The 21,795-nt window shown below is 42.9% G+C and overlaps 1 protein-coding gene across 3 annotated transcripts in view; it reads left to right on the top strand.

Annotated features, from left to right (window-relative positions):
* Positions 1 to 19,039, top strand: part of cables1 (Cdk5 and Abl enzyme substrate 1) — a 26,663-nt gene extending 7,624 nt beyond the window's left edge. Inside the window, exons 1-10 of one of the 3 annotated variants that reach the window (XM_053651872.1) lie at positions 2,536 to 2,962; positions 3,406 to 3,477; positions 3,970 to 4,062; positions 6,264 to 6,341; positions 12,449 to 12,557; positions 12,723 to 12,876; positions 13,909 to 14,012; positions 15,581 to 15,687; positions 15,787 to 15,994; positions 16,829 to 19,039. In XM_053651872.1, the coding sequence (XP_053507847.1) occupies positions 4,034 to 4,062; positions 6,264 to 6,341; positions 12,449 to 12,557; positions 12,723 to 12,876; positions 13,909 to 14,012; positions 15,581 to 15,687; positions 15,787 to 15,994; positions 16,829 to 16,969 (930 nt within the window). In that variant the 5' untranslated portion in view covers positions 2,536 to 2,962; positions 3,406 to 3,477; positions 3,970 to 4,033 and the 3' untranslated portion in view covers positions 16,970 to 19,039. Of the gene's footprint in view, positions 1 to 2,535; positions 2,963 to 3,405; positions 3,478 to 3,969; positions 4,063 to 6,263; positions 6,342 to 12,448; positions 12,558 to 12,722; positions 12,877 to 13,908; positions 14,013 to 15,580; positions 15,688 to 15,786; positions 15,995 to 16,828 lie in introns of those variants that run through there. The other 2 variants (XM_053651870.1, XM_053651871.1) reach the window with 2 other exon arrangements.
* The last annotated feature ends 2,756 nt before the right edge of the window (positions 19,040 to 21,795 follow it).

The following is a 21,795-nucleotide window of genomic DNA, read 5'->3' as shown; positions in this document are numbered from 1 at the left end:
CACGCTTTTGCTTGAACTGCAGTGTGAGCTTGAGCTGGCTTGTACTCGACACGTTTGTGCGAAACCTGACGTTAGATCAGACCCATCGGCTTGAATCTTGAACTCTGAATATTTACCAATTTTTTTTTTCCCTTCCCAGAAGAGTGGAGGTTCTTGCAATAGAAAAAGGGGACAGGGGAGGGGACTACATCCGGAATGTGATGTTCACCAAGCACGTATGGGTGTGATGGTCAGGCGTCCACATACTTTTGGCCATATAGTGTATGTAAAACCTAATCTATTTGTGTGTTGGTAACTTTCAAACTTCCGCTCACACCGCGTATATACCGCAACATAGATCCAATTTCCTGGTGTTTGTTTGTTTGTTTGTTTATACTTCTACGTCATTTGTGCCGGACCCAATGACAACACTGACTAAACCCAGTATAAAGGAGAAGGGAAAGGGCTTGAACACGTTAAGACATGTTTCCTTTCTTAGTTTAAAAATACTAAAACCCTTCGCTTACGGTGACGTCGTCTGAGTCGAATATTTCCGTCGCCTGTATGTGAAACTTAACCGGTGTCGGTAGTTAACTAACTAACTAACTAACTAACTAACTAACTATCTAGTAGTTACAGTATAACCTACTATTTGGAGGATGTGTAAATGTGCAAATCAATCACACAACCAAAAACAACCCAGATCAGATTTGATGGCTTAAAAATTCGATTCAGAGAATAGAATGAACAAATGATTCACGCTTGAATCGAAATAAAAACTATTCTATGTTTAAGGTTTTATCCTAATGACCTGAAGGCTGTAGGATTAAATCCCATGACTGCACGGGAGCCACTCTCGAGGCCAGGGGCGGGACGTATACCATCGAGAGAGCATTTTAATTGGATGAACACGAGACGAGTACAGGATGAGTCATCAAACTAATTGAATTGGTGGTTTTGTTGTTGTTGTTTTTTTTATTTATTTTTTTTATTTGTAAGTCACCTTGATTAAATTGTCTGCCAAACGAAGCCGAAAGAGAACGAATGCACTTTACGGAAGCTTTTTCGCGGTAAAGACTTCTTATATTTTTCTTTCTGTGTTTTTTGTCGTTGTTGCCAGTCGTACTTTGACTCAGTGCGTCACGAGGTACAGGCGGTCCGGTCGTTGGCGCATTCCTTCACGCTTCATTCCGCTCAAGTCGAGCGCTGCTGTGTGACCGGGTCCGCGCTTTTTATTTTCCTGTCGCACGCTTCCCTGACATCGCTGACATTCCGCTAGCATGTTTAACACTCGCTAAATACAGGAGCAGGAATGAGCTCGTGAAAGCCAAAAAAAAAAAAAAACCCCACCAAACCAAGATCCATGTATAGTTTAGAGATCTATAAATAGTTCTGTGAATGCTTTAGTATTTTCAGGAACTCGGTGACGTTCCATCCGGCTGGATTTCTGAAACAATGGCTGCTTGTTTATCAGAAGGGACAAACCAGGAAATTCCATTGTGCTGTAATGCCAAGCAGCTGGGTCGTGTTGGCTTTCGGCTGAGACACGTCAGAGGCGTGTTTCTGTTCCACTAAAGTAGCCGAGGTAATGTTCTGTGTCGGTGATGGGAAGTGGAATTCCTACGACTTCCAGAGAACCACTTCTGCAAGCGGAGGATTTCTTTTCTTTCCGCATGCAAGTTTTTACAAGAAGCGATTCTTTCTTCTAGTAAACAGCCTAAACATTTGGCGCGAATGAAGCCGACTGGCTGAAGAAGGTTTAGCCTTGGAAAGAATTTGAAAAGATGGTTTTCAGTCTCAGGCGCACGGTGGCTTAGTGGTTCGCACGTTCGCCTCACAGCTCCAGGGTCGGGGGTTCGATTCCCACCGTGGCCCTGTGTGTGCGGAGTTTGCATCTCCAGAACGTCCACGTATTCTGCCGGCTTTAGACGCAGTCGGTCCGTCTCTTTCTCCGTCTGCGTAAAGTACGAGGCTTTCCCGTGGTGGAAAAATGTACTGACGCTGGAGACTCCTTCTGTCACCGTCCAGTAAACGTCATATCGACGATCGGATGTCTTTATTTGTTAAAGAAAGAGGCTGTTAATGTAAATCCAGCTGTGATTTTGCAGCTGGAACGATTGTCGGAGCTAATCTTATCGAAAATGAATCAATACCTTCTGACAAATCAGAGTAGAGGATTTAACAGCGTGTATATATATAGCGTGTAATATATATATATATATATTTTAATCAAACGTCACATAGTGGTCTAGATAAAAGAAAGAGAAGTCTCCACATTTCGGCTGGTATTATTTCTCTTTGTTAGTCAGGCTATTCAAGCAGAACCGTGTTTGTGGCCGCGTCGAGCTTTTAGTGAAAGCCGGACTGCCCGGAACATGTTTTTCCTGTTTATTATTGTACTAAGAACGATTCTTTAAAAAGTCGTCTCCGACTCGAACAGCTCCTGTGCTATCTGGAAAATCTGAGACGCTTTGTAGGATGATGGTGTCCTTGTCCGATGAATAAACTGAATGGATGGGGGGTTTTTTTTGCGCAGATGTACAGTTGCAAGCACATTTGCCTCGCACCTCCGTGGTTGTGGGTTCGAATCCCGCCTCCTCTGTGTGTGTGTGGAGTTTCCACGTTCTCCCCGTGCTTCAGGGGTTTCCTCCGGTTTCCTCCCCCAGTCCAAAGACATGCGTCGTAGGCTGATTGGCGTGTCCAAATTGTCCGTAGTGTCTCCATGGGTGTGATATTGTTCCCTACGATTGATTGGCACCGTGTCCAGTGTTTCCCCTGCCTTGTACCATGAGTTCCCTGGGATAGGCTGCAGGTTCCCTGCGACCCTGTGTAAGCGCTATGGAACATGCATGGCTGCGGCTCTCTGGCTTTAATTTGAAGTCTTGTTTTCCAGTAGGAACACCATCACCTGGTTTCATTTGCTCTCGTTCCTAGGAAAGTGAAGATCTCCGAGCATGACCTCTCTGAGATAAACGATACCGAGGTGCATGCTTTTCTCCTTCTCACACACACACACACACACACACACACGTGCTCAAAACTCATATTCGGTTCTAATTACAGTGCAGGATTTATAAATAATACTTCATGTTGGGGTCTTCCAGAAGCACCTACGTTAACGTGATAAAGTACTGTGTAACGTTTCATATGGCCTAGAGGGATGCGACGGTTACCATGGAAATGAAATCTAGTCTCTGTAGTAGTGACGAGAGCGTCGGCGGCGTTTCAGGCACACGATCGATGCTTATCAGTTGTTCTATCTCAATAAACTTCTCGCATTCCAGACGATTAGTGACGAGCGAGTGTCCAGCGAGTTTCCTCTGTCTGGGAAGCCGACGTCAAACTGGCTCCTCCCCTTCCGACACCCCGGATTTGCGGCGGCCGTGTATAGAATCTCACACACTCTCGTTGTCTTTCCGTTCTCAGGCGGAGGCTGATTTCCCAGCGGTCCTCACTGGAGACTCTGGAGGACATTGAGGAGAACGCGCCTCTTCGCAGGTATGGAGACGTTCACAGCATGCGCGCTCACACGCACCTGTTTTATTTATTTATTTATTTATTTGACATGTTTGTCAATACTGAATCTCACTGTTATTAGAGTATGTCGCATTGGACCGGTGCTTTGTCGTATTATATTGAATTATTGGTGCTTTAAAGGTATAAAGGTCCGCATCATATTGGACCTGCAGCATGATATGAACAATAATTGTGGATGTACTGCTACTAAGTATTTGAATTCATTCTTTTTTTCATCCCAATCCCGTGATTTTTTTTTTTTTTTTTTTTTTCGGAACATCCACAGTATCCATAGAAACCAGGCCGAATGCGAGCTAAACACGATACCGGTTCGTGCTTAACAAATTCAGCAGGGCCGAACGAATCGTCGTAGCTAGATCTTCTTGGAAGGAAGAATGCGACCTCCTACGTGACGGACAGATCACTCGATATAGTAGAGTACGCTCATTCTACACTCTTCTCCGTTTCTCTCAGATGCCGAACCTTATCGGGTTCACCTCGACCAAAGAGCTTCAAGAAGGTCCACTTCATCAGGAACATGAGGCAACATGACATCCACAACGGAAGGTACACACACACACACTCACAAAGATCCCATGAACATTTTGGATCCTTGAGAGACAGAAAACAGTCGTTTTTATTCCTGGCACGCAGCCAGCTTTGAGGTTTTCCTCGAAAATTTCCATTCGATTCAGAGTTTCAGAGCGATTCAGAGCTGTTTTATGTTAAAAAAGAAGGCGTAATCGTGGTGGCGGCGGCGGATCGGTGGTTACGCTTCTAAGATGGCGATCAGAAAAGTGCGAGTTTAAATCCCAGGACTGTTGAAGAAACACTGCGAGGTGCTTGAGCATTAATTCATCTAATTTAACCTGTAAACATTTACAAATGAATATTAATCGTTGTTAATAAATAATGACAGTTGTAGTATAATTATGCACAGGTCCTGGTTAGCTCAGTACACCACATGACGCTATAATAACGAATAGAAATGAAATCGCATGTACTTCTGGCACGTGACGTGTAGTTCTCGTTAAAAGCGGACGTTTTTGGTCGTATTAAATTCACTCGGTTTAGGTCTCCGGTGTTGTTTCAACCCCTTGTTTGTTCTGTAGACTCGCTGTGCTTCAGGTGTGTGTGTATAGAGGTCATGTGGTACAACTTTACAGCGAATAAGGAGGAATAGAGCGGTGCGATTTTAACGTAACGGCTGCCGAGCGGAAATACGGCAGATTCGCGTCGTTCGTGAATCCGATTCGCGTCGAGAACGCGAGACGTGAGGGGGAAATACGTATTCAGACACTTCTTTTGTTTTTGTTTCTTTAATATACTTTCAGTGCATCTGTCCACTTTAAATTTACACACGCTTACACACTTTTGACTTATAAATATGAAGGGGGGAAAAAAAAATGTGTCATAATAAACATAAACAAAGATCCCGGTTGCTACACTCTTGGACTGGCAAAAAAATAAAAATAAAAATTGGGCCAAAATGGCGGAATATTAAGCTTTAAATGGTCTTAACAAGAAGTTATTGGTCAGGAAATTAGCAAATATTAAACATATATTAAACAAATAAAATATTAAAAAAGTATAACCAGAATACTTTATTTAAATATTAAATACAGCAATTTAGTATGGGATCGCTTTTCTCTTTGATTTCTTTAAGCTTTGTGGGTAAACTTATTATTATTATTATTATTATTATTATTTTAATTATTTATTTAATTTAATTTTTATTTCTCAGGTCTCAGGAGTGCATTAGTTGAATTCTTGCTCATTTTCTGACCAATGATTTGTTGTTAAGACCGTTAAAATCTTCATGTTTTGCCATTTTGGCTCGGCCCGTTTTATTTGCCCAGGCGTGTACATTCGGTTCGAGAACACGTAGGCGGGAAATTCATGGAATCGCAACTAATCACGCGCCATGCAAGATTTCACAGCGTACTCTCCGACTAACCAGAAGGAAAGTATTCCAGAAGCCACGAGTCGCTTGAGAAGAGTTGCACGACGACCTGGAAGCAGCAGGAACGACAGCTACACGGAGAACGGTACTCGATGAACTCCACCATCATCATCATCATCATCATCATCTTCGTTCCTACACCTCACACGAAACTCCTCTGAAACATTCACCCGCGAGCATGTAGACAATTCCGAGCTCTTTATCTTTACATTAAAGAACAAACACAAAAGTGTCTGAATACGTATTTCCCCTCGCTGTATAGTAATAATTAGAACCTAGCACGTTATGAGAGCTTTAGGACGCGTCGTCGGAGAGTTTGTAGAAATATAAATGAATCATTTCTAACCGGTGTAATGATTTATGAATGTGTGTTTCGTAGAAAGTCACGCAAACAGTGTCACGTGTGTTGGTGATGTTTTCTCGTGCCCGCTGAATATTCTAAATCCTCACTATCATCACTATTCTTCAATAGTTCTGTGTTTTTTTTCCTTCTGTTTCTTCCTCAATGCATTTTTCTTTCCAAGAATGTATGCATGACCCCCCCCCCCCATCTTAAAATCAATGTTATTCACACTGTCACTCACACACCAGATTCTTGTGTGTATATATACATCTACATCTATCTATCTCTCTCTCTCTCTCTCTCTCTCTCTCTATATATATATATATATATATATATATATACATACACACATACATATATATATATATATATATATATATTTCTAATGTATGGCTCCATCTCCTGATCTGTTCTCAGCATAGTTCGCTGAATTAGTTGATTTATTATTTTTTGTCTTTATAGGATAGTCCTTATCAGTGGCAGAAGATCCTTCTATAGTGTATTTTCTGTCCTGCCCTATCGAGATTGTAGCCAAACAGGGTATGTATTCCTCAGCATGTAAACCTTCTACTTCATCACGCCTCGCCGCTTTTACCTCGGCAGTTCCTCCTTATTTTACCTCATAAATGACACGAGTTTTACTTACCCAAATCTCTTCTCAAGGCAGAACGGATCAAGGATTTTATTTTATTTTTATTTATTTATTTTTTACTCTTATTAAGATGAGGGATGAAAATGAGCTGCATTGCTAGCTGTAGAAGAAGTAGTTCTTCCAAAATGTAAACAGTGCAATATTCTGTTTAGTGTTTATATCTTTATTTATTTGATTTATTTTATATATATATATTTTTTAAATAGAGCTTTTCTGTGAGGAAGCAAGTCAGATTGTGAGGGAAAACTTCTGAAAATTAGCAATCTGACTTCTTATTTGGGGCTTGCTAGCATACCCTACAGCAACTAGCATGTCGTTTTGCTAGCTGAGTATTTACTGGGAAAATTCTTGTGTCTGACATGAAACCAAATTTATTTTTGTGGAACATGTCCCTGTCCTAAATGTGGTGGGTTTTTGTGTGTGTGTGTGTGTGTGTGAAAAATCTTAACACACCATCAGAATCTTGTATTATTTAATTGTGTAGCTAGCAGTGCAGCTAGTTTTCAGACTCCTGCTTAATTATGTAAGCTAAACTCCCACAGGACTCTCTTTTTTTTTCCACCCCTCCCTCTGTTCTGTTCTTCTGCTTCTTTTTTTGTCCTACTTTCTGGAATGATTAAGGGGGAAACACGTAGTTTGTCCATTTTTAGTTCTGCACTGGAAAAAAGTAATGGAAGCTTATGACTAGCGCTAGCAGATTAGCATGATGAAGCTCAAAAGGTGTGCTTATTCTGCTGCTTCACTTTTATTACTGGACGTGTTATTCATGGATATTAGTAGTTACATTAATTAACATAATTAAAGCACGATTGATGCTTCTCCTCCCCTCCCCATTTTTTTTTCTTCTTTTTTTGGTGCTGCAGCGTAATCAGCGTTTATCGAAACGATACGGCTTATTTTCTTTTCGCTCCCGTTCACAGCTCCAGCATTAGCCTCTATAATTCTTGGCACTATCTGAGCCTTGGCACCTGCTTATTTTTCATTCACAACGAATGACTGAAACGTGTTTTTCTTCTGGAAGGAGTTCATCCGCCTCGGGCAAAACCACGGCGTAGACGCCCGACCGCAAACTTTTTTTTTTTATTAATTTCAACAACAGCAGCTCCGAGACATACGAGTTCACAGCGTTGGGCGTAATTATTGCCTCATGACTCTGGGTTACGACCTTGAGAATGAAGCTTTGTTTGCAGACCGCACACTGAAAAAAACCTGAACGAAATAAACGTTAACGATAAACATTATCGGTTGGAGGAAAAGAAATGCCGTAAAAAGAAACTCCGGGTTTACTTAATCGCGTGAACCACAGAAGTGCCTTAAAGTCAGTAAAGTTATGTCCATATTGCAGCTTCTTATAACAATAATTGCTTTGTCAATGGTTTATGATATAATCTTGATATCATCTTGCCTTAGATTTGGCTTCATTTTTTAAGAATGTTCGATCTTGTAGAAAAAAAAAAAAAAAACCCCAACTACCTATCTACTGCTAGCATGTGTTATTTAGCGAAATCTAATCTTAGCTTATATTTTACACGTCTCCTTCTTGAAGCAGCCTGTACTTCTTTCTCAAACAAAAGTCTAAGCTCCGGGAAAATAGCTACTGCTAGTTCTAGCGCTAAAATCTGTGCTAAATCAATAGTAAGGAAACAACAAACGTCATGTGAGGACTGGGTAGGGTTGCCGGGTCTGGGTAAAAAATTTCCAGCCTGACTCCTGCACAAAACAGACCTGAAACTAGACCAACAATTTGTCTTCTTTTTCCTCAGTCTGCGCGTGGAAAACAAGTTCACCGTAGTGCGCACGCATTTTCTTATATACAGTATCTGCGTTATGCCTTTTTATCGTCGCCCGGTACGGCGATGTTACACACCGTAAATCCCTTTTTTTCTTCTCACAAATCTTACATCACACCCCATACACTGTCTGCACTTGCACTTTCCCTTTGTTTGCAGGAGTTGAGTAGATTTAATTCCGATTAACCGCTTTAAAACACGATCTTGGTGGTTGCTTACTATTTTTTTTTTTTTTTTAACCAAGCTAAAAAGCGTTTTCCACCTGCAACCTTATTTGGAGAAACCTCCACCCTGGCAAGCTTGCTCCTGTACTATTAGTGCTGATGAATGATGTAAGATTACTCTGGAGGGCGTCCCGAATGAACGTGACTCCTGCCAAGGCTCCTTTTCGGTTAAGTCTTGCGCATCTCTTCTGCTTGGAACACACCTCGTATGATGCTTTCTGTCTAAAACGTCCCAAAAAAAAAAAATCAATGCTGACTAGCTCGATAACGTGCTCTGTGGGAATGCTACGGATATTTGTGCATGCTGATCACTCGGGCATTTTTGTATAAACGCCATTCGAAACTGGCCGCTGTAGCTGTTGGGCTCATGCTCCGCTTCACCGCTTTCCCCGCTGTAGTAATCTGTCCGGCGTCCTCCTGTTCGTCTGATTGATTTTGGCACAGGGAGCTGACAGACGTATCAGTTCGCTCTCCGGAGACACTGATGGTTGTAGAGAGTAGATTGGGGTTTTTTTTTCTTTCGTTTTGGATAGGAAGTGTATAGGGAGCGCTTGCCTCATGTTCAGTCACTACATCGCTGTCTAGGCTTTCAGCAAATAAATGGGTGGTTTTGGAAATCAGCTTGGTGGCTGTGGGTTTCTCGAAGTACTTCTGGGTTTTCTTTGCCAACGCATTTTTCCAGCTATAAAAAAAATGGATGCTTGGTGGCTAATCTTTTAATGGCCGGAATCATTCATAATTCTTTAAAGGAATGATTACAGCTTGGCCATAAAATGAAATTGACCCAAAGTTTGACCAACGCAGTCGCTCAGAGAAGACATGTTTGGTGTTGATTTGATTTAGTTTCGTACCGGAGATACGAGAGCCATTTAAGGCAAGCCCGCTTAGTAACTCTATACGCACAACATCGTAGAGTAATTTTGCATGAAATGAATTAAACATACAAACCAAATTTGAACTGTGTTATCCGTATATCATCAAATTCCTTCTAACATACAGTTCCACCTTTAAACTTTGAGCCGCGCGTCCTACCAGAGGGCCACCTGTCAAGGTGGAGCCACGACTGTTTTAAGCTCTGTGACGACTTCTTATTCTTCTTATCCACAACGTTTATGCACAACAGCGTGTCTGTTTTTGAGATGCTACACGACTCGATAAACCAGTGGCCCGTAAGCTTCACTTACTCGTTAGCCTTGTAGCGTCAGTCCAAAACGAAAGACGCCGAACATTTCTTAAGACAACGAGTAAAGAAAGAATTGCGTGAAATAAACATTTTTTTGTAAATGAAAAAATGGACGCACTTTGTATCATCACGATATTCGTTGTGTAGTATATTTTTATTCTCTTCCTACAATCTGTCTTCTAGCTCAGCCTCGGAGTCCTGCCTCAGTATGATGACATGCTGACGGTTGGAAACGAACACATGACTTCCTCTTGCACCATAAAAACAGACAGCAGGTTGTTTTTAGCCTCCTTTATTTATCCATCCATCCATCTTCTATACCGCTTATCCTTCCATCAGGGTCACAGGGGAACCTGGAGCCTATCCCAGGGAGCATGGGGCACAAGGCGGGGTACACCCTGGACAGGGTGCCAATCCATCGCAGGGCACAATCACATACACACTCACACACCCGTTCATACACTACGGACACTTTAGACACACCAATCAGCCTACCATGCATGTCTTTGGACTGGGGGAGGAAACCGGAGTACCCGGAGGAAACCCCCGCAACACGGGGAGAACATGCAAACTCCACACACACAGGGGCACGGTGGGAATCGAACCCCCGACCCTGGAGGTGTGACGCGAATGTGCTCACCACTAAGCCACTGTGCGCTCCTTTATTTATTTATTTATTTATTTATTTCTGCTCATTTGACTCCACAGAGCCAGATTTAAGAACCGGTCACATTTTAAACCTGTACACGCATGGCAGATGTCGGTTCGGATGTCAAGGTTTTTCCTCAATATTCATATTTAAGGAAGCGCAAGAATTCCATCACCGAGGTGTGAAATGTAACACAGGGGTGAAACAGACCACCTTAAACGTCACAGCTAAATCACGCTGCATTCCTGTAAAGGAAAATATTTATTTTAGTTCATAGGTTCAGCAGTTACATGAATCGGTTCCCTTTTATTTTGCATTAATTCAGAATCTCACACCTATAATAATAATAATAATAATAATAATAATAATAATAATAATAAGAAAAAGAATGTGTAACTATTTATATAGCAACTTTCATACATCTATTGTGATCATGATTTTTAGTCCTTTAGCTATAAACACATGACAGGATGTGCTGTTATAGGAAAATAATCAACGTTGTGTGTGTGTGTGTGTGTGTGTGTGTGTGTGTGTGTTACTCTCACTGCCACAAAGTTGATTATTTTCCAATAACGGCACGTCCTGAAGCGTTTTATTCCTCGTATACCGCAGCAACTTGCCAAGAATTACAATATTTTCATTATTAAACGATGATATCTAAATATGACACGCTAAATAGTAGGGATCATCGTTTTAGGCTTGAAGGCTTTATAAAGCAGCGCTAAGAATTAGGGTGTGAACTAGTTCCTTAAAGAACGTTAAAGATAAAAAATTGAATGAAATACTAATAGGTATCAAATCACTGAATGATGGAAAGGAAATGTTAACGCTCTACTGCGTGAATTATTACATTTAGATCAAAACAATACAATTTGGGGAGGAAAAAAAATGTTTAGGGAGGGTGGTAAATTGTGCGACGGTGGAACGGATCATATAGTCTAAGATAATACAAAATGGTATGAGATTATAATTCCAATTATTGCATTTTCCAGACTTTAAATAGAGGGGGGAGGGGATTGGCGCCTAGTAAGCATGTAGAAGTTAGAAAGGAAATTACTAGAAAGAAAGAAAGAAAGAAAGTACGTGTGTGTGATTTATTCACTCAAAATACATACAAAAAATTAGATCCAGACATGTTTTGGGCGAAGTATGTTTTTAAATCTTGAAACCAAAAGGTGCAATTGCAAAATGTCTGAAATTACAACAATTTCTCTTACTTTGAATGTGAAAAAATATATATAAATATACTATTAGAGAAGCCTAGTGTCTTTTTTTTTTTGCTATGTAGGCCGGTTTCAATTCATACTGCACATACTACAGTTCCGTTATCGCATGTTGTTGCCATATGGCGTCAGTTACATTTTACCGTTTAACAGAGCATTCAAAATATATAAACGTGTTTAAACGACCCAAAAAATATATGTTCACTTCATACTTTAAGTAGTTTTGGCTATAGATTGAAAAATGTATACAGTTTTGAGAGCCCTCTGCGGATGACCTTGTGATCGCAGAACAGGACAGTCATGTGACATGGCTTTTTTTTTTTTTAATTATTATTATGGCAAAGTTAAAGCTCAATTTTTACAGTTACATAAGAAAATAGTAGTTTTGTATTATTGCTCATCAAAAAATTGGAGATGAATGAATTGTTGCCATACGGCAACGCCGTGCAGTAAAGGATTACGTCACAGATCCGATAAAACGATGTTGGAAAAATAATTCACCGTGCACAAGTATGTGATTAACATGCTAGATTTATAATTATGAGGTTTTTAAAAAAAAAAATAAATAAAAAAAAACTAATAGATCATCAAGCAGTTCATATTTATTTATTTATTTATTTATTTGCCCCTGAATTATTCAACCGGACAGCACGTGATGTTTAATATAGAGAGCGAAGCATTCACGCAACACTTATTGAGTCAAAAATCACACAATCACTAAATCATCACACACACACACACACACAACCACCTAATCAGCATGACAAACAGCTGCCATGGTGAGTTCAGGCTGAGTGATGTTGCAGGCTGGTGTGTATGTTAAGGGTTTGGTGCTCAGAGAGAGTGTGTGTGTGTGTGTGTGTGTGTGTGTGTGTGTGTGTGTGTGTGTGTGTGTGTGTGTGTGTGTGTGTGTCTCACCCTGGCAGGGATGGTGTGAAAATGGAGAGCGGGCGTCAGCGTCACCCCTCAGGCGGCGTCAGTGCCAAGGAGATGGTGATCGGGCTCGAGGGCGTGGAACTGGGCGCTGACGGCAAGGTGAGGCAATTTAATACGTGTTTATTTTATAACTGTTGCGTTCTCTCGTAGGTACAAAACACCTTCCATTTCCAAAGATTACTTTTCCAACAAACAAACAAAAAGACGACATTTTATAGGGTTAAGTGACGGAGATGTTTATTTTACACGCCCGTGTCTCTACAGACGGTGTCCTACATGCAGTTCCTCTACCCGACGAACGTCCTCGGCCGACGCAACACCATCGACTCCACCTCGTCCTTCTCTCAGTCTCGTAACGCCAGCCATCGCAGCCTCATCCTGGCGCGCGCCAACAGCCACCAGAGCAGCCTCGACACGGGTGCGTGGGCCAGCTTCTTCTTTCACCGCCGTCTCATTTCCCGGCTTAACGAAGGTCTGCTCGTGGAGGGTCGTTCGGAGGTTTGGTTACGCAGGGACGTACGAGACGAGAAAGGACACGCACGTCAAGGTCAAATCTGCACGGTCTGCGCTTTAGTTTCGGAGATTATAGCTCAAATGTAAAATGGTGCAATAAAGTTTTTAATGCGTGGATCATTGAGAGAGCTGTACGAACAGAAGAGGACGTGAACACGTGGGGACGTGCTGTTATTGGCGGGGTCAACAACGAGGTGGTGTGATTTCCTGTAACAATTGTTAAAGTCCAAATTCTTGAGTGACGCATCGTACGTTTTATCCATTTATAGTTACGTTTAATGTCGTGGAACATCCGTGAAACAGGCTATTTATATAGCAACTCTGTTGAAGTTGACACACACACACACACACACGCAAAAAAAAAAAAACCCACACGTCATGTTACCGAGAATCCACAAAACCTGCTGACACTGGAGACTCCTTCCAGGAAACGTCCCCATGTCAACAAGTAGATGTTTTTCCTCAGTCAGTCACGCCAGGATTCCGCGAGGTTCCGATCGCAGAAACGAACACGAAATCGAGCAAACGCCGCGATATAGCGCGGATTCGGGCCGAGACGCGCCGTGTGACGTCATCACGACGCGCATCAGCCAAAGCCCTCTTTCGATTCCCAGATACAAGGTCTCTGGGTTGTTTATTAACAACCATCGCTGGGAACGAGTGTACGAGCCGTTACCATAGAAACCATAACGTCCTAGAGCGAGCACGTCAACATGAAAAGCGCGATCTGATTTCCAGCCGTAGAAAACTAGTTGCCCTCTGACCAATCAGAATTCGAGAATTCAATGGATTTTCAAATGGATATATATATATATATATATATATATATATATATATTAATTACAGCAGCGAGTGTGTTTTTAAAGGATCAGATTTGACCCCTCCCCCCCTCCCCCGGTTATTGCCGATGTTTATTTTGCTCTGTCGTGACCCGCAGGGAACGAAGTGGGAGATTTCAGGGACTACGACCCCAACCTTCTGGACGACCCTCAGTGGCCATGTGGAAAACATAAACGCGTGCTCATATTTCCTTCCTACATGGTGAGTTCGGAGTTTCAGCATAACACACAGATACGCACTCACTCCATCACGGTCCTGCTGTCAAACTTTAAACATCACACTGTAGTGTGAAAATATTGACTTAAAAAAAAAACAGAAAACTGAAGCCACAAAGCGACGGGTAGATCTTTATATATATATATATATATATTTTATGAGAGAGAGAGGGAACGTAATTATCATTTCAAATGAGACGCGATGTCCGGTAGCACGACGACACAACTCGAGAAGTCTCTGACGAGAAGTTCTTCTTTGCACGTGGTTCTCACAGGCCTCGGGGCTCAGATTACAGAAAAAAAAAAGGAACAGAAAGTCCTTGTGCAAGTTTCACTGTTGTTAAATAAAAGCAGAGGAAATCCACCTGGTGCTCAGTGATGTATGGACGAAGAAAAGAAATCTCTCTCGCATCTCCGCGTTGGTTTCTTCCCATGTTCGTGACCTTCTGAAAGATATTCCTGAAATAGCCCCGAGTGACTCGTCCGATTTCTGAGAGTCCAGGCGTTCTTTAGTCGTCTTCCTGTCTTTCGGAGCTGCGCGTTATCACGTCTTCGTGTTCCGACGGAAACGACTGCTTTGTCGTGTTTATAAAATACAGACTCCCCGGTTCATTTCCCTGCGCTGGCAGTGTTTTTGTTTTTGGGCTGAATAGCACACTTGTGCTTGAACAAAAAGTCCTGTCAAGGGTTTTTTGGGGTTTTTTTTGGCCCCCCTCCCTTCTTCCCCCTTCCTTCAATTGCTGATTTAAAGTCATGACCATTTCTATTGTGTTCATGAAGGACGGCTAGTAGGACAGAGTGCATGTTTTCGTCCACGGCACCACAGCTCGACGGTCTAAAAATACACGTTTCAAAAACTCCAGCGGTTATAAAGGAGATTTTTTTTTTCTTTTCTTTCTTCTTGATCCGCTTCCCAGACCCCCGCTCTCGAACTCCGTTTCCAACGCGGCGGTTTTCCTTCGGGAACCGCGATTCGTCAGGGTTTTGGCAGCGGTCGCGGCCGCGCTGAAATGATGATGATCCTGTTCGACAGAAGAGACGAAGGAAGAAAAGCTTCCTGTGTAATTCCGTGTCCCGATGGCGTCTCCGCTGGACCGTCTCTCGATTTTTTTAACAGAGGTGAACGAATCACGCTCCGACATCCCGAACCTTCAAGAGTCTCAGAGCGTCTAACGGAAACCAGGAGTTTGGTCTCTGAGGAGAAATGACGGCCCTTTTCCCTGGAACGGTCACGTCTATTTTTATATTAGAATCATACAATTATTTATTACAACAAAACAAAACGAAAATTGGGAACAAAAGCGTTTTAATGCACTTTTAGCATTGTTAAAGTTGGGGGAGGGGGCGGAGAGGCTTCCTTATAAATAGATCAATCAGATCATTGGTTTACATTGAGTGGATTTTTGATGATGATGATGATGATGACGGATAGACGATATCCGACGAAACATGTCACGTGCTAAATCGTTTTAAATGAGAATTCGTCATTAGATACGACGCTAGCATGTCGACTAGATCGTGATCATCTCCAGCCATCTTTGTGCTTCCATGCAGACCACGGTTATCGAGTACGTCAAGCCCTCCGACCTGAAGAAGGACATGAACGAGACGTTCAAGGAGAAGTTCCCTCACATTCGCCTGACGCTGAGCAAGATCAGGAGGTAAAGCCGTCCGACACCGGGTCGTATCGCGTAACGTAGTCGAGTGGACGCGAGCGAGGCCGATGTCTGATGTCTGCCGTCTGCTTGTGTGTGCCGCAGCCTGAAGCGAGAGATCCGGAAGCTGGCCCAGGACGAGTGCGGCTTCGAGGAGCCCACCGTCGCCATGGCCTTCGTGTATTTCGAGAAGCTGGTGCTGCAGGGCAAACTCAACAAGCAGAACCGCAAACTCTGCGCCGGAGCCTGTGTCCTGCTGGCGGCCAAGATCGGCGGAGACCTCAAGAAGCACGAGGTCAAGCTCCTGATAGACGTAAGTGTGCTCGGGTTTCAGAGGCCGGCGTGTGTTGCGGAGAGCTAGGTTCCTCGAAAGCGCAAGTTGACAGCTTCGTTGTTTAAAGATTAGATTAGATTAGATTAGATTAGATTAGATAACGAGAAACTTTATCAGTGCTGAAGGAAGACTGTAGTTCTTTCATGCCAAAGATTGGTTGCTTGTGTGATTTGGGCCAGTGTAGGACGTGATTGACGTCCTCTTAGACATTTTTGTAGCTAATCAGACCTAAAATCCAATCAGAGCTCGGATCATTTTCTTCCTTTTCCTTAACCCTACGATGCTGGACTTATTTTTGGACTTACTCTGTATTTTTGGCTACAGTACTCCTTTAAGCCACACCCACTAAAGCATTCTTGATTGATGATTGATCCTGGATTAACCTTTATGCTCAGTTTAGCTCAGAATGACCCGCGTTAAAGATCTACAGCGCTTTTTTTCGTTCGTCCTCCTCTTCAGCGGCTCGGTTCGGTTTCCCTGACGAGGATGAAATATTTCTTAAAATCATTTGTCAGGAAAAACATCAGGCCCTTTTTGATCCAGGAGTAACGGATCGGAACGAGAAGACGATTCACGTCTGCGTCCATAAATGTTAATGTAGCTTAAATTGAAAAGGGATATCAACAGCACAGAGCAGATTGAACTGAACTGAACTGAACACACACACACACACACACACACACACACACACACACACACACACACACACACACGAGTTAAATCTTTCCCACAGTGTGCAACTTTCATGATGCCTCGGTGTTTGGTCCTCGGGCTGCTGTATAATAAATAAGCTGTGGTATTTTTGCTCTACAGAAACTGGAGGAGAGGTTTCGGGTGAACCGGCGCGAGCTGATCGCCTTCGAGTTCCCCGTGCTGGTGGCGCTGGAGTTCAACCTTCACCTGCCGGAGCATGAGGTCATGCCGCACTACAGACGCCTCCTGCAGACCTCCTAGCAGCAGCTCCTCGTCAGGAGAGACCTCTCTCTCTCCCTCTCTGTGTCTCCCTCTCTATGTGTCTCTCTCCCTCTTGGTGTCTCCCTCTCTCCCTCTCTCTTTCTCTCTCTGTCTTCCTCTGTGTCTTTCTCGCTGTCTCTCTCTCCCTCTCTCTCTCCCTCTCTGTGTGTCTCTGTCTCTCCCTCTCTGTGTGTTTCCCTCTCTCTTTCTCTCGGTCTCCCTCTGTGTCTCTCTCGCTGTGTCTCTCTGTCTCTCCCTCTCTGTGTTTCCCCTCTCTCTTTCTCTCTCTATTTCTCTCTCTGTCTCCCTCTGTGTCTCTCTCCCTCTTGGTGTCTCCCTCTCTCTTTCTCTCTCTGTCTCCCTCTGTGTCTTTCTCGCAGTCTCTCTCTCTCCCTCTCTGTGTGTCTCTGTCTCTCCCTCTCTGTGTGTTTCCCTCTCTGTGTTTTTCCCTCTGTCTCTCTCTCGCTGTGTCTCTCTGTCTCTCCCTCTCTGTGTTTCCCCTCTCTCTTTCTCTCCCTCCCTCTTGGTGTCTCCCTCTCTCTTTCTTTCTCTGTCTCCCTCTGTGTCTTTCTCGCTGTCTCTCTCTCCCTCTCTCTCTCCCTCTCTGTGTGTCTCTGTCTCTCCCTCTCTGTGTGTTTCCCTCTCTGTGTTTTTCCCTGTGTTTTTCCCTCTCTCTTTCTCTCGGTCTCCCTCTGTGTCTCTCTCGCTGTGTCTCTCCCTCTCTGTGTTTCCCCTCTCTCTTTCTCTCTCTTTCTCTCTCTGTCTCTCTCTCCCTCTCTGTGTGTTTCCCTCTCTGTGTGTTTCCCTCTCTGTGTGTTTCCCTCTCTCTTTCTCTCGGTCTCCCTCTGTGTCTCTCTCGCTGTGTCTCTCCCTCTCTGTGTTTCCCCTCTCTCTTTCTCTCTCTTTCTCTCTCTGTCTCTCTCTGTCTCTCTCCCTCTCTCTGTGTCTCTCCCTCTCTCCTGATCTGACCCCCAGAGAAGCTCTATGCACCTGACCATGAACCTGGATGTTTTTTTCCCCCTGGAAGGGAGGGGAAAAAAAACATATTTCAGCCAAAGTTTCTGAAAATCTGATTGCCTGCCTGCGCAGTTTTTTTTTTATAGACTCACAAATGACTGTTTGGTTCGTGTCCGAGCTTCTGCAGTCACTGTAGTGGAGAATGTTGGGTTTTTTTGGTTTTTTTTTAGTGCATCCTTTTCATCGTGGATCTTTCTTTCTTCTTCACTGCATTCACTTCTTCACCTCACCCTAAAGGGAAGCCGTTGCATGTCGCATTGTTTATAGCCTTAAAAATCCACCTGTGAATGGACTCAACTTCTCAAGATGACGACGACTGTTTTTTTTTTTTTTTTTTTTTAAAAGGAGGACCTCGTACGTTTTTACAAAATAAAAAAATTGCACTTTTGGGGTTGGTGGGGAGGGACGGGGGGGTGGGTGTCGAAGAACGCTAGAGGTCAAGGACCGTCATTTCATCATCACATTTCTCACTGAAATTCGTTCGAAGCAGCACTCAGTGTTTCCGAGCAGCAGACGCGTTTGAGGGGTTTTTTTTTTTTGTTTTTTTTGGCGTTTTTAAAAGAAAAAAAAAAAAAAAAAAGAATAACTAGATGTGGTGGTGTGACGAGCTGCCATCGCGGTTACTGTCCCCGTGCTCTATGTTAGAGTGGACTCTCGGCACGTTTCTAGTGCTACGCTGGAGGAGAGATGATGTGTACGAAAGGTCATACTGCAGAACAACAACGCTGAAGATGTCGAGTCAGCAGGAAGTGTGTGTGTGTGTGTATTGTATGTTACTGCAGCGCTCAGTGTATCGAAGACCTACGCAGTATTAACACACGGCCCAACTTCGATAGCGAACTGGGCCAGGAATTCCTTCGAATCTTTTACTTGCTCTTTTTTAAGCTGGTCACGCTTCAAACCTTAGACATGATGATTGTTACTGTTTTCGTTTTCATCACAAAACGATGTGATTTCCGCGTGGCTGATCGAGCACATTTCAGACTTTCCTTTAACCGTGGATCGGGAAAAATCGGTTATCATATTTTCTGGATTATAAGACACTTTTGTTTAGTGTTTGGTTTTGTTTTTTTTAAAAACACAGAAAATTTCATGTACATTTACACTTTTAGCTTTAATATAGATCCAGTTTGTGTTACAGAAGCTGCACTACTCCAAAGGTGACACTTCATGTTAATGTGGTAAATGAACAGAACAGTAAAAACGAAACAAAAGCTTCCTGTACCGTGAACTACGTTGTAATCTTTCGCCTTAAATAATAACAATAAGTACTTTACTCCATCTTTTTTCTCAAAGTAGCACCAAGAGTCTCTTTAAAGCCTGTTGACCAAACGGCCGAGAGGAACGTACTACGGAATTCCTACGCTGAAAAGAAGGGCGGAGTCGACCCTGATGCTACGGGTGAATGAATATCGGCCGACGCGAAGTTTTTAAAGCTTTTTAAACACCAACAGACTGCCGTTTACGATCGCTCCCGACTCAGTCCGAGTAATTCAGGAGTCCTCTTTACCCCGCCCTTACGTTTTCACAGATTTAGGACGTACTTTTAGGATTGAAACGCTTTGTGATTTTTATTATTGTTTTGTTTTTAAAAAAAAAAAAAAAAAGTAGTTTTATTTCAAATAAACACACCCAACTCCAGCGTTTCTCCTCCATCTGTTTTAGCCTCAGGAAACAATAGAGTTGAACTATTGCAACACTAACGGGACAAAAACTCAACTGAACGAGAGGTTTGCATTTGCATCATGTGCAATAACGATAAACACGTAATGATTTTTTTCCCTTCTCTCTATTCTTAGCGAGAATTCGGAGCGTCTTATATTCCAGGAAATACGGTACATTTCAACGGTAGCAGATTCCCGACGTTGACAGAAATGCTCGACGAGAACTTTTAAAGCTGTTAGTTCCATAATCAACTGAGGATGTTTGCAAAAAACAATATAATGCAAAAAAACAATATAATTTAAAAAAAAAAAAAAAAAGAGAAGAGAAACACTTGTGTAAATATGCTGTTTTGCTTGTTAAATAAATAAATAAATAAATAAATAAAAAGCAAGGAGAATCTGTCATTTTGTCTTTGTTGTCGGATTGAGATTTAGGATTATTCGGAGGTGTAGGAAATGAAACGTTTGCACAGCTCCCAGGGTAAGGAGCGCAAAATCATGAAAGATTGCTCTTCTTTACCTTTTGGGATAAGTGGTGAGCGTTGTGTACAGGTTTTAACAGCGGTAAACGGTGTAGAAATCTGTAATCATCTGAAAATCATTCGTTACAGGTAACAGTACAACGTAGGCATTACCACTGCTGATAAAAACTGAAGTGCGAGGACGGGAAGGAAATTCATCGTGGTTAAAATAAATAAATAAATAAAAATGGTATCTGGGTCAAGCAGCAGAATGAAACTGACTCATGGTGGCATTGTTTAAAAATACCAAATCTAACCACATTTCGTGCCACTTCAGTGCATCGGTCTTCCGTTCTACTTTAACCAGAGAACGTCAGGAGTCATATAATGAAATGATGTCTAATCTAACATTCTGCACTGCTTATCATCAAGCGATATAAGCTTATGATCAATAATCTTTTAAAATATAACCACAAAGCCAGAAGTCATAGCCACCAGGAAGTCTAGGTATTACTAATGCCAGAAGTACCTTTAATATGGCCCTCAGATGTGAAGGAAGCTATTTCAGACGACGTTTGACCTTGCTGTGACCTTGACCCTGTTTGGAGCAATTCCTAAATCTAAATTGGTTTATCTGCTGGTTATAGTGATCATTATATCCTATTATAAATCCTACAACGTCATTCGCTCTTGAGATATCCAAATCTAGAGGTTGGCACGTTTGCCTCACACCTCTGGGGTTGGGGGTTCGAATCCCGCCCCCTCAAATCCTGACCCCTCAAATCCCATGTGTGTTTGGAGTTGATGTTCTCCCCATGCTTTAGGGGTTTCCTCCCCCAGGCCAAAGACATGGAGGCTGATTGGTGTGTGAGAATGTGCCCTGCAATGCGCTGGCACCCTGTCCAGGGTGTGTCCCCCGCCTGAGGCTCCTGGGATAGGCAGAAGGCTCCGCCCAACCCGGTGTAGAATAAGCGGTATGGAAAACAGATGGATAGATGAATTTCACATGAACTAATAATACATTAGTGTTTTGCTTACTGAAACGCTGATGATTTAACCCGATGCTTAGTTATGGGAAAAACCCCGGGTCCTACGAGACAAACCCGACATGCGCCGCATCCGCGCCGCACTTCGACCTCGGAGCAGAGAGTCATTGAGAGCGACATTGAAACCAGCACGTTTGTTAATAATTGTTGAGGTCTGAATTGCACCGTGTCTGGCAGAGACGTGTTTACTGGCTCACGGCAGCGATAATCCGTCCGGCCTATCAATTAACAAGCGCAGGCGTTATCACGTTATCAAAAATCAGACTACATACACAATCTCAGATGCAGCCATAAACATGGAGCACATGGGTCTCTTCAAAAGGTCTGATGCATACCAGAGGACGGTTCGCACACTGGGCCAAGATAAACATTACTGCGTAGTCACGCTGCGATCAAAACAAAACACACGGCCATGGAGCTGGCTTAACCGCCGCCATTGAGCCACTAATTCCCCCTTCGGATCGCCATAATCAGGCTCTATTGAGGGTCTTTCCTGAGTCGTGGTTACATCAGTGACCCTCATTGTAAGCAAATATGTGGCGATAGTCACTTTGGCTGAGGTAGCGATTTAGCTCCTTCCCCTCCATGGTGACTCGGTGTCCCCTCTGCGCTTTGGTGGTGGGCCCGTTTGTAAACAA

This window comes from Ictalurus furcatus, chromosome 20 (assembly GCF_023375685.1).
Source record: "Ictalurus furcatus strain D&B chromosome 20, Billie_1.0, whole genome shotgun sequence".
In the NCBI taxonomy this organism is placed as follows: Eukaryota; Metazoa; Chordata; class Actinopteri; order Siluriformes; family Ictaluridae; genus Ictalurus; species Ictalurus furcatus.
The sequence above is the reverse complement of the archived record's forward strand: the minus strand, read 5'-3'. Positions and strand labels throughout refer to the sequence as shown.